Here is a 12,086-nt window from a genome sequence, read left to right as displayed (position 1 = left end):
CATGTCCTCCAACACTTATCCATCATTCTTTCTGTTCCTTCCCATCCACATATATATCACAGCCAGGACTGGGGCCAAGCCTTAGAAGGCACTTGCCTCAGGCATAACATTAACAGGTGTGCTAGTAAAACCAATAGCCAAATAAATAATATCAGAGTGCAATATTTTAAAAATGAAAAGCAAAGCAAAATAATCTTTAACACAAAGTATCAATTTTAAATTAAGATAGCATTGGTATTATTGATTTTTGTTTTGTCCTAGCCTCTGGGAATCATAGGGCACATAGATGTCTAATATTCATCTCGGACTAAACATGTCTACAACAGAGCTCTCTAACTCCACACTCCATCTAATCTGTTCCAAGTCCTCTTCACCTTAGTAAATGATCCAGTTCATCAGGCTCAAAACCAGAGTCATTCCTGATGCTTCCCTTTCCCTCACACTCTATAGGCCACTCATTAGCAAGGCACACAGGACCTCCTTCCAAACTGCTTCCATTCTCCAGTAGTCTTTGTGTCCAAGGCTACTTCTTTGTACCTATTACTAATGTCACCTTGCCTAAGTCAGAAAATAGCTTCCTAACTTCTTCTTTCACTGTTACCCTCCTACAGTTACATCTCTTCCCTGCAAAAATAGTTCAGCAGTATAGTGAACAGAATGGTGTCCCAAAAATGATATGTCCAAATCCTGACACCCTGTACCCATGAATATTTGGAAACAGGGTTGTTCAAATGTAATTAAGAATCTCAGGATTTGTTGCTTCCTGCTGCTGCTTCTTGTCTTCTCCTCTGTAATGTCCCTCTGCCATGCCGCCCTGTCTTGGAGCCAGCCAACTATAAACTGAAACCTCTACAAACTTCTGAAGGAGATAAAGAACAATTAAAGAAATTTACTGAGTTAACAGAATGTCTGAAATATACTTTGGATGAAGAAAAGAAAAATGGTGAATTACAAAAAGAGATAACTGGATTTAAGAAACTTTTAAAATGACAAAAACAAAGTTAAATGAGCAGGAAAATGGAGACTTCAGTTTTCATGGAGATTTAAAATCCAATGAATTGGACATTCCAATTAACATGCTAATACACAAGGTTGATGATCTTTCAGCAAAACTGGAAACTGCATCATCCAGATATCTACATCTGGATAAAAATAATGCTTTTCTCCAGCAGAAGTTATTATCTATGAAAAATATACAAAAGAAATGTGAAACACTAGAGAAGAATGAAAAGAAGTTCGAAGAAGAAGTAGTTAACCTGAGAAATCACATAGAGAAGAATGTGGTAGAACATGGCCAAGTAGAACAGTATAAGCAGGAGATTGAAGAAAGACTCAGGCGGGATTTAGTAGAAAAATTAAAAGAAGTCAATCTATTTTTACAGACATAAGCAGCATCTCAAGAAAATTTACAGCAATTAAAAGAGGCTAATAATGCTTCCATGAGAAGTCAGATAGAACTCAGAATTACAGACCTGGAATCAGAGGTCTCTAAAATGGAAACTCAAGAAGAGTGCAATAAAATACAATTGGAAAACTATAGGCAATGCTATCTAGAAGAATTCAATAGAAGAAAGACATTGCCCAGTAAACTAAACAAGGCTAATGAGAGGCTAGAAGAGACCAATACCAAACTTCCGGTGGAGCAGCAACAAAATAGATCTTTACTGAGCACTGTTAGTACAAGACCTGTCCTAGAATGTCCTTGTGTTGGAAATCTTAATCATAGTTTGGTGTTCCAGAGAAGTTTTCTTCTCAGAGAAGAAACTTCCTGGTTCCTCCATTACACCCACAGCCCTCAAACAACAGCATGGAGAGCTACCTGTCCAAGATGCGGCAAGAGTTGGAAAAAAGTATAACTAGAGAAGTAAGAGAAGGCATGTTCCCAAAATTTATGAATTAAATTTATATTAATTGTTTTTTGAAATAAATCATAAAAAGCAAAAAAAAAAAAATCTCAGGATGAGATCATCCTTGATTTAGGGTGAATTCTAAATCCAGTGAGTGGTGTCTTCAGAAAAGAGAGTAGGATTTAACACAGAGACACAAAGAGAAGGCCATGCAAAGATGGAAGCAGAGATTGGAGTGATGAGTTTTCCTAGCAAGAAATACCAAGGATTGCCAACAGCCAGCAGAGGCCAGGAAACAAGCATACAATGAATTACCTCTCAGAGTCTCTATAAGGAACCAGCCCTGCTAACATCTTGATTTTGTATATACGGCCTCTGGAACTAATGAAGCAATACATTTATGTTGTTTCAAGAGACCAAGTTTATGGTGTTTATTTGTGCTACTGTGGTTATGCATGCTAGATAAGCACTCTAATAGCAAGGTACAGCCCCAGGCTGTGGTAATTTTTTTATAATAGCTCCAGAAAACTAATACAACAGCTTCTTATTGCTCTTAGAATAAAACCCAAGCTCCTAATTCTTCTTTCTATGGTGATATCACCTGGTTCCTGGTTTCTCTCCCTCTACTCCTTCCACTGTCCCTTGTTCCCTGTGTTGAAGCTAGATTAGCCTTTTCTGTCCCTCTAACATGGCAAGCTTTCTTCTTCCTTATGAAAAATGCATCTGGTGTCTCTTTTGACCAGGAAGCTCTTCCCTCAGATTACTGTACGGTTGGTCCTTCTTGTTATTCCATCTTTTGCTTGCTCACATATCACCTACCAAATAGACTTTTGTTATTCTTTTTGGTGACATAGCTGGAAAGGCCAGATATTCACTTTCCCAGGCTCCCTTGCAGCTTGGTCTTGACCTCGTGAGCTAGGAAATGGCTGTCAGATGTTGGTATGAAGGAACAGGGAAAGCACATGTACTCTCTCTGGGGAGAGAGCTGACTACAGCAGTACATAGGTCTGGCTTCCAGTGGGAGCAGAGCCAATGGCTTCAGCATAATGCTTGGTGACCAGAAGAGCCTCCTGTATCATTGAGACTCAGTCCTGTATAGGCTGAAAATCCTTTGTCCAAAATGCTTGGGACCCAAAGTACTTCAAATTTTGGATTTTTTCACATTTTTGAATATTTGACTATATATAATTGATATCTTTGGGGAAGGGACTCAGATCTAAGCACAAAATTGATTTATGTTTCATACACTCTTTATACACAACCTAAAGGCAAGTTTATCCAATATTTCCCACACAATACATTTGCATTTAGTGCTGTAGAAGTTTTGGATTTTGGAGCATTGTGTTTAGATTTTTGGATTAGGGATTACATGCACAACCTATATGATGATCAAGGCATTCCTCCTGCAGTGTACTCTCTTAGGACTAGTTCCCTAGTCTTGCCACATATCCTTTTACTACACTGTAATCTGCCTAATATAATTCAGAATGAATTTCTATAGCATGCCACCAGGAGCCTGGACCTCTCCCAAGCCTCTAGTACTTCCCTTGTCCATGCAACATAACTATGCCCACTTAGCTTGTGTTGCTTTCTATATAGAATTTATCACTGTCTGAAATTTTTCTTTATTTGTTTCTTAGCCAGCTATCTGTCTCTCTACACTAAAATTCACATTCCATAGGGCAGGAGTGAAGTGTCTTACTTTCCAGCTTATACTCAGCACCAGAACATGCCTGGACTTAAGCATCTGTGTGATGGAGAGCCTTTGTAAGAACAGTAGAAAAAAAAAAGACAATTGCTAAAGTGTAAGATGATTTCAAATGACCAAGATGTTCACAGCAGAGAATCCTCCAAATTATAATGATGAATTTGGCTTTATAAAGACTATAAAGGAGCTTTTCAGACCACACTGAGGTCATTCATCAGCAGGCACTGGAGACAACCAGAGGTCCATTCTGCACCTCAGGTTTTTTGAGGAAGCTTAGTCCCTGCAGTGTGGCAGGTTGGCAGTCTTTCACAAAAGCAAGAAGGAACATTGAACAGTGAGAATTTCTCATACCACAGCCTGTAATTCTGTATTCCCATAACAATATGGCCAAAGCAGTCATATACTGTCTATTAATATACTGTTCCAGGATACCTTTTTGAGGGGTCTTGGACAACTATTCTGAGGTTTTCAGTATAAATATGTGTATATACACTATGTTAGTTATATATTGCTGAATAACAAAGTAACACACATTTAGCAGTTAAAACCAATGTACATTTATCATCTCATAGTTTCTGTGGATCAGGAATACAGGTATGGCTTATAAAGGTCCTTGGCTGCAGTGTCTCTCATTAGTGCCACAGTCAAGGTGTTGGTCAGTTCTGGGGTTCCACCTGATGACTCAGCTGAGGAGGAATAGGTTTCTGCAGTCCCATTTTTTTGTTAGAACTTCAGCATTTTCTAGGTGGAGCTAGAAGTCTCCATTTCACATGTGCCTCTCCATAGAGCAGCCTCCAACACAGCCCCTCGGCTCTTTAACACTATCAAGCAAGAACCTTTTGGGAAGATGAGCCAGAATCTTATTTAAAATATGCTCATGGAAGTGGCAGTCCAGGACTTTTGTCAAATTCTAGTATTTGGAAGCAAGTCAAAGATTCCTATACTCAAGGAAGGAAGTTCCCTGGTGACCTGAACAATAGGAGATGGAGGGACTAGGGCCACACTGAGCCTGTCCACCACAGAAAGCAACACAGTAGAGTCAATATGTGGGGAGAGCCACAGAATCTTCTCAAACAGGAGGGCAAGTGGTAGACGTGTTTGGTAAAACATTGTATAAACCCTACACAACATAAAAAGAACAAGCCCAGGAAAAGGGGCCTTCAGGTAGACATATTTCTGGCCTCCTTGAATGATGCTGGATCACAAAAGTGTGGTAATAGAAATCCTCTGCAGGTCATATGCTAGATCCAAAAACTGACACTGTAGACCAGTGACTTTCAGATGTATGCAGGCCTGGAAGCAGGAGGTGGGGAGAGAGAAAAGGCACTGGGGAGCTCAGTGGGCAGGACATTCAGGTCCATTCCCACAGAGAATTCTATGACCTTTGCAGAGGAATTATTGTAGAGTGATGTATAGAAAGCCTTTCTATTCATGCTATTTTAATATAATAGGATCCTATATCTCTCAGATGTATTACTGATATTAATGTTAAGTTGAGCACTAGCATAGTGATAGCTCAGTGTGGTGGCTAACCCTGCAGACTCTAGAATTAAACTGCATGGGTTCAAATGCTGGCTTCTCCTGGGACCTTGGGCAGATTATGTAACTTCAGCTTCTTCCTAAGTAGAAAATGAATAACTGTGGATCTTTTCTAGTGTTAATATGAGGATCAAATAGATCGACAGAGCACTGGTGATTGTGTTGGCCTACTATCACGTGCAGAGTACTACACTAAGTCTTCAGATGTAATCCTAAGAAGCCATGAGGAGTTGCCTCTAGAGTACTCTCCCTGACCAATGCAACATGAGCAAATACAAAAGAAAGTTTTAAATTCTCCTTTTTTTTTTTTTTTTTTTTTGGTACCGGGGGTCCTTATGCTTGCGCAGCAGGCGGTGAAACCACTGAGCTAAATCTCTGGTCCTTCTCCCTTTTTTTTTTGAGAAAGGGTCCACTACGTAGTTCAGGTAGGCCTCAAACTCACTATGTAGCCCAGGCTGGCCTTGAGTTCATGGTGACTCTCCTGCATCAGCCTTCTGAGTGCTGGGATTACAGCCATGCACCACCGTGCTTGGCTCTCCTTGGTTTTTTATTTTTAACTTTCAGGCTGAAGAAGTTTGACATATAAAATTTGATTTACATCCAAAATTCTGCTACTAAAAGTGTCTAAAGAGACTCATCCACATATGCATGTGTGCTAAGTATTTTTTAAAGTAGTTTAAAAACTAAGTAGTTTTTCAACTGCTCTAAATTTCCTTCTTGGAATGGATGACACTGCCATTGCACAGAAAGGCCAGTAGGTGGCTGTCCACAGCCTCACACAGTTATACCTGCAGCACACATCTTCACAAGGCAGTTTTGAGAGAGTTAAAAAAATGAGTAAGAAAGACTATGGACACAGATGTTGAAACTATATTTTGTAAAGGCCTTAGGAATGTTTTTAAAGGTAAAATGCAATGAATATATAATTCATTTGTTTTCACCCTTAAAATCTCATTACATTATTGAAAGAAGTATTTATTTGGGTACAACCTTCCAGAGAGCAACTTTGTACCAAAGTATTTAAAACAGTCTTATTCTTTGATTTAACCATCAGATATCTATATCTATATCTAGAGATCTAGATAGACACATACATATCTATACCTATATAGATATCTAGAGATATAGATAGACATATACATATCTATCTCGATATATAGGAATTACACATACATGCGTATTGAAGAGGGAAGGTGGTGATTGTGGCCCACCAGAAATATTTGACCGTGACCATGTCTGGATACATGCTTGAATGTCAAGACTTAATAGGAAGGATTACTACTGGCATCTAGTGGGTAGAGGTCAGTGATACCAAACACCCTATAAAACATAATACCGATGGATGTGGTGGTGAACACCTGTAATCCTAGCACTCAGGAGGCTGAAAGAGGAGGATCTCCATGAGTTTGAGGGCAGCCTGGGCTACATAGTGAGTTCAAGGTCAGCCTGAACTACATAGCAAGACCCTGTCTCAAAAACCAATCAAACAGAGGCTGGGGATTTAGCTCAGTGGTTCCGCCTCCTGACTCACAAGCGCAAGGACCCGAGTTCAATTCCTGCTACCAAAAAATACACAAAAAACAAAAAACAAAAAAAACCCCCAAACAAACAAACAAACAAAAAAACTCCCAAAGGACAGCCCCACCCCATATCCAGCCCCAAAATGTCAATTATCCTGACTGTGAGAAGCCCAGATCTACAATCATGTACCTCATTATACTGTTTAGAAGAGTAAAAAATGGGGGAAAAAAAGAAGAGCTAAAGATGGGAAAAGAAACCTAAATATCTAAATAGAGGACTGGTTTATCAAATTGGGAAATAATTTTCTATTCAATTCATGATTATTTGGTTATTAAAAGGTATGTTGCAAAATAGTATATTTATTTTGATAAAATAATCAAATTGTACATAGACTATGAGTCTATTTTTTAAAAGAGCTACATACATTACCTGAGGGTGTATATAAACAATGTTTGTCTTGGAATGGTGGAATTATTTACAGTTTGTTCATCTTTTGCTTATTAATTTCTATTATTTCTTCAATACTATGTCACATCTAATATTAGAACATAATATTTTAAATAGAAATTTGGGGACATAACAACTGCTACTTTTCAAGATAGAATACAACAAATGTTTGAAAACAAAACTAATAAACTTTAAAATACTGATCCTCCTCCCAAATATCTCCCCTAACTTCCTTGGCCCTTGCTCCCCAGCCCTTGATAAATACAATTTTAATCTCTATTTCTGAGCCTTTTTAGGTTCTGCCTATCAGTGATATCATACAGTATTTATCTTTCTGTGTCTGACTTATTTCATTTAACACAATGTCCTCCAGTTTCCTCTCTGTTAAATCAGGATTTCCTTCTTTTTATAGGGTAAATAATATTCCACTGTGTATATATTATATTTCTTTATGTATTCATTAATGAACACTTAGGTTGTTTCCATACCTTGGCTATAATGAATAATGTTGCAGTGAACAATGGGGAGTGCAGATGCCTCTTTGAGATATTATTTCACTTTCTTAGCATAGATAGCTAATATGGGATTTCTGGGATATATGGGTGGTTCCATTTTTAATATTTTAATGAATATCCATACTACTTTTTAAAAATATAGTGATGTTGTTAATTACAGTGGTCTAATACTACATTACCCAGCCATTTCCTCAGTTTCGGCTCCATCAGCCATTTTCCCATACATGCTGGGCATATTCTGCCCTTTTCTGTACTGAAATTCCTTTTTTAATTGTTCAGAAAGTTAACATGTTCACCATTTCCTCAAACACTTAAAAAGTAAGTGTGAGGGGCTGGGGGTTTAGCTCAGTGGTTCTGGTGCCTGCCTTGAAAGCCCAAGGTCTGGAGTTCGATCCCTGGTACCAAAAATAAATTAATTAATTAATTAATAAAAAGTAAGTGTGATGGCTTGTGTTTAGATGTCCCCCCAAAGCCTCATTCAGTCATAGGTGGGACTTTTTCAGAGGTGGCTGGATCTAGTGTGATGCTGGAATTGATTCATGGTGCAATTCTAGGATTAAGGGCACTAGGATTAAGGGTGTGACTGCTACCTGCCCTAAGTAGCTTGATAAGATATAAGAGCTAGAAAGAGCTATGGTCCTCCCTTGCTTGCTTTTCTGTCTTCTGCCTGCCATGAACTGTTTCTCCTCTGCGATGTCCCTCTGCCATGTGCCACTCTGCCTTGGAGCCAGCCAGCTATGGACTGAAACCTCTACTAACTGTAAGCCAAATAAACTTTTCCTCCTTTAACTTTTTTGATGTCAAGTATTTTGTCTCAGCAACTAGAAAAGTAACTAAGACAGTAAGACAAGACTGATAATAGATATGGAAGGTTTGTTTTTGAAAACAATTATAATTGTACTTCTCTAGCACTCCTTGAGTTTCTGGGTGTCCTGTGAGCATTGGTAAGATATGAAGACAAAAAACAATGAAGGCTGGTGTCCACTTTCCCTGAAGGTACACACTCACCACCCTTGGTGCTTGTCAGGTAAAAGGCCGAAAACCAAGACCAGACCAGGCCACAACAAGCCTTTATTGTAGGGAAAATCTGCCAGGCTGTCTCTGAACAAAGAGATGCAAAAGCAATAAGGCCAAGACAGGAAGTGCCTTTTATAGGAGCAGGGGTGGGGCTTGCAGGAGCTGAGGTGGGGCTGAGTGAGGTAGTGGCTAGGGACTGGAGGAGCCTGTGATGTTGTCACTAGTTGCTAGGGGAAGAACAAGTATTAGGTTACTCTTTTGGTGAGAGTAGGGGCATTTTGGAAAGAAGGTAGCTATTATATACAGCAGCCACCCTAAATTGGAGGGAAATCTATCAGTGCTAATCTAGTTTGGGTTGATCACATCCAGAGAGTTGGTCAGCTGCATGTTTCTTGTTACAGATAACCACACCAGTAAGTTAAGGTCCCAAGGTTATGTAGTCTTGTTTGAGTTACAGCTACTAAAATAGGAACACAGGTTTCTAGATCTTCTGCTGCAAATTCTGCTAATAAGTATTTATTGTCAATGGATTACATTAAAAAAATAACTGAATCAGAAAATATCCAAATTTAACATTTAAATTAATTGCTAAATGGCAGCAAAATCTGGTATATCCATCAAACAAAGACAGTTATTAGCCAAGTCGTTTCAAATATAATTTCCCCATAAGGATCAGAAGAGAACACCTCAAGAAAAAGCCCTGATGAGGGGTCAGTAGTGCTCTGTTCTTCACCAGTTCAATACATACAGATATCTCCTTTGGCTCTGTGCTTCAACTACAGTTGAAGCCTGAGGTTATTTCTTCTTTCTGCCCTCTACTAAAACCCATCTCAAGGATTTGGTTCCATTTAACCTCGGCCTCAGCTTCTTTATTTTTACTAGTAATGTTTGCAGTACATAAGGATTATATTCATCATGGGGAGTTGGTACAGGTACATAACACATCTTAATTCTTTTTACTCCGCCAACCCCCTTCTCTTGGCCCCTTTCCCATTTGCAAAAGATCTATCTCCCTGTTTTCTATTATCTGTCTTGACTATGTGTGATACGCTCTCCTCTGACCAGCTGAGCATTCTTGGGTTTCCAGGGCCCTTTGTCATGTATTTGATTATGAACAGATGTTCAGTGTTAAGGAAATCCTAGAGGTCTAATCCAATACAGTATTTCTGTATCCGAAAAGAGAGGACATCACGTTTTAGAATGGGGAACTAGCGTGTTCCAGGCCCGACCTCGGGGTTCCGCACTCCCACCCAAGGGTGCGAAGTGTTCACCCTCACATCCCCTAAACGAGGAGGAGCCACCGCCAGGTCTCTTGCAGGAGACGAAGATGCTTATGCCGGTTTAGGGAGCCAGAAGCCTAAATAAAACAAACGGACATTTCAGGCGCGGATAAACTGCTGCCTACTAATTTTAGAAGGAACAATATCTGGCTTGTTGGAATCTTTTTTTCCCCAAGAGCCATGTTAATTAAACTCAGAATAGTCGCTCACTTGTTCAGACAAAAGCGAGTTGATTTGGTTTGGGAAGCAAAACTTGAACTATGAAAACTACAAAGGCAGGCTGCCCTTTACCAGTGGACAAGGGGCAGTGCGTCGGTCAGGGGAGTTTCTCAGGTTTCAGCCGCGCCTGCTCGTCTTCTAGGCCAGGTGGCTGGACAACCTAGGTAGCTGCGCCGGCGGGAACCCCATCCTGAGGGGCTGTGACTCCGCCTAGACGAAAGGGGGCGCCCTGAGCCGCGCCGTTCCCGCCAACGACGCGGGTGCTCCAGCCTGGCGCCTCGTAGCCGCCTCCTCAGCGCGCGCGCGAGTCGGTTCCTCTTCCGGGGCAGGAGAGACCCGGATGCCCGTGAGTTATATAACTGCCGCTCGGGGCTCTCGCCTTTCTTTCTGAGGAAGAGGCGTACGTGGGGCAGGCTTTGTTGGCCGCGTCCGCTCGTGCTCCTGGCTCACCGCTGTTCGCTCTCGCCGAGGAATAAGTCGGTCAGGAAGCCGCGCCGCCGCCATGGTGAGAAGAGCGGCGCCGCGCGGCTCGGGCTAATGTTGCGGACCCGGCGGGCGGCGGGAGCGCGCGGGCTCGGCTCGGTTCGGCTTCCCAGCAAAGGGCTCCCGCGATGGTGGAGGGACCGGGAGGCCACAGGATCACCTTATGAACTGCTTTTTTGTTGTGCTTTTCGCCTTTCATGTGTAATAACAGGCTTTCAAAGACACTGGAAAGACGCCCGTGGAACCTGAGGTGGCGATTCACCGCATTAGGATTACCCTCACCAGTCGCAACGTGAAATCCCTGGAGAAGGGTCAGTAGGGTAGTTTTGAGGTGAAAAATAATGTGTTTGACTTCGTCCATGCAATTGCCTGGAAGTGGCAGATGGCTAATCTTATAAAGATAAGAACGAGCTGAAATTATTTTCAGTTCCCTTGTTACTTGGTAGCAATTAGACGTTTGGCGATGAGGAGACACCGACTGTGTTGAACTATAGTGATAGCTTTATACGCTATTCTGAGCCAGCAGCTGAGGTTTCTTAAACCAGTTTTAATTGTTTGGAGCGAACTGTGAGGTTTTGTTTTGTTTCAATTTCCTCGTAGTGTGTGCTGACTTGATTAGAGGTGCAAAGGAAAAGAATCTCAAAGTGAAAGGACCTGTTCGCATGCCTACTAAGGTAAGTACATCTTGGGGACAGGAAGTAGTCTGGCTGGCAAAAGCATTGTTTGATGTTAACAGTACAAGCCCAAATTAAAATTGCTAGTGTTGCATGTATTGGGTACCTAATGTTTAGAAGTGGCTGTTTGAAGTCCCAGGTTCTGGGTGGACTGTTCTGGCAGGGTGAAAGAGCACTGGTGGTCTCACATGAAATATACTCTGTACTCAGATAACAGTTTTAGACAGGTCCTATGTCCTGCAGATAAGCGTTAAACACTAGGTTTCTTTTACCTTTTGTTGCAGACCTTGAGAATCACTACAAGAAAAACGCCTTGTGGTGAAGGTTCTAAGACATGGGATCGTTTCCAAATGAGAATCCACAAGCGACTGATTGATTTGCACAGTCCTTCTGAGATTGTTAAGCAGATTACTTCCATCAGTATTGAGCCAGGAGTGGAGGTTGAAGTCACTATCGCAGATGCCTAAGGCAACTGTTTTAATAAACTGATAAACAATTGTTAAAATGTGTTGACTTTCATTTGACATGTCTGTTAGGAAGAGAAAGGTGTCTTATGAATTTTATTTCACTTTTCAAGTAAAATCTAGACTGATATATTTAAGAAACCCACACCCGTTTATTCTTTAGACTATTTGAACCATTCATAACAATTCAAGACAGTAGTGCATTGAGCCACGTTGATGTAAATGCCATTTTTCAGTGTGGTGTAGCAGTTTGTAACTTTAGTCATGTGTTGGAACTCTTATGCAGAGAAGTGGTAATAGGGAAGTAAGTGTCCTACTGGCACTTAATGTTAACATCAATGGGTCATATCTGGATAGACGTTTTAAAATAAA

General features: G+C 40.8%; 1 protein-coding gene, 1 long non-coding RNA gene and 1 other non-coding gene across 3 annotated transcripts in view; 2 read left to right on the top strand and 1 right to left on the bottom strand.

Annotated features, from left to right (window-relative positions):
- LOC110347039 (uncharacterized) overlaps positions 1 to 10,394 on the bottom strand; it is a 60,927-nt gene extending 50,533 nt beyond the window's left edge. Inside the window, exon 1 of the long non-coding RNA XR_002391393.2 lies at positions 10,166 to 10,394. This is a non-coding gene — a long non-coding RNA (uncharacterized LOC110347039). The remainder of the gene's footprint in view (positions 1 to 10,165) is intronic.
- Positions 10,395 to 10,402: 8 nt separating this feature from the next.
- Positions 10,403 to 11,755, top strand: Rps20 (ribosomal protein S20). The gene is made up of 4 exons (XM_004871522.3): positions 10,403 to 10,598; positions 10,788 to 10,887; positions 11,177 to 11,250; positions 11,535 to 11,755. Exons 1-4 carry the CDS (start codon positions 10,596 to 10,598, stop codon positions 11,715 to 11,717), a joined length of 360 nt encoding a protein of 119 aa, XP_004871579.1. The 5' UTR covers positions 10,403 to 10,595; the 3' UTR covers positions 11,718 to 11,755.
- On the top strand, positions 11,035 to 11,101 carry LOC147824113 (small nucleolar RNA U54). Its single transcript, XR_015442790.1, has one exon. It is a non-coding gene; the product is annotated as a small nucleolar RNA U54 (small nucleolar RNA).
- Positions 11,756 to 12,086: the final 331 nt, after the last annotated feature.

This window comes from Heterocephalus glaber, unplaced genomic scaffold (genome assembly GCF_053883595.1).
Source record: "Heterocephalus glaber isolate CG9 unplaced genomic scaffold, H.glaber_assembly_v1.0 deba00001553, whole genome shotgun sequence".
In the NCBI taxonomy this organism is placed as follows: Eukaryota; Metazoa; Chordata; class Mammalia; order Rodentia; family Bathyergidae; genus Heterocephalus; species Heterocephalus glaber.
Note: the sequence above shows the minus strand (reverse complement) of the source record. Positions and strands in the feature narration are given on the sequence as shown.

Excerpts from the sequence above, each read along its gene's own strand:
- Rps20 (XM_004871522.3), top strand. Across the intron at positions 10,888-11,176 it reads CGTGAAATCCCTGGAGAAGG|TGTGTGCTGACTTGATTAGA; the intron begins GTCAGTAGGGTA and ends ATTTCCTCGTAG. Across the intron at positions 11,251-11,534 it reads CTGTTCGCATGCCTACTAAG|ACCTTGAGAATCACTACAAG; the intron begins GTAAGTACATCT and ends CTTTTGTTGCAG.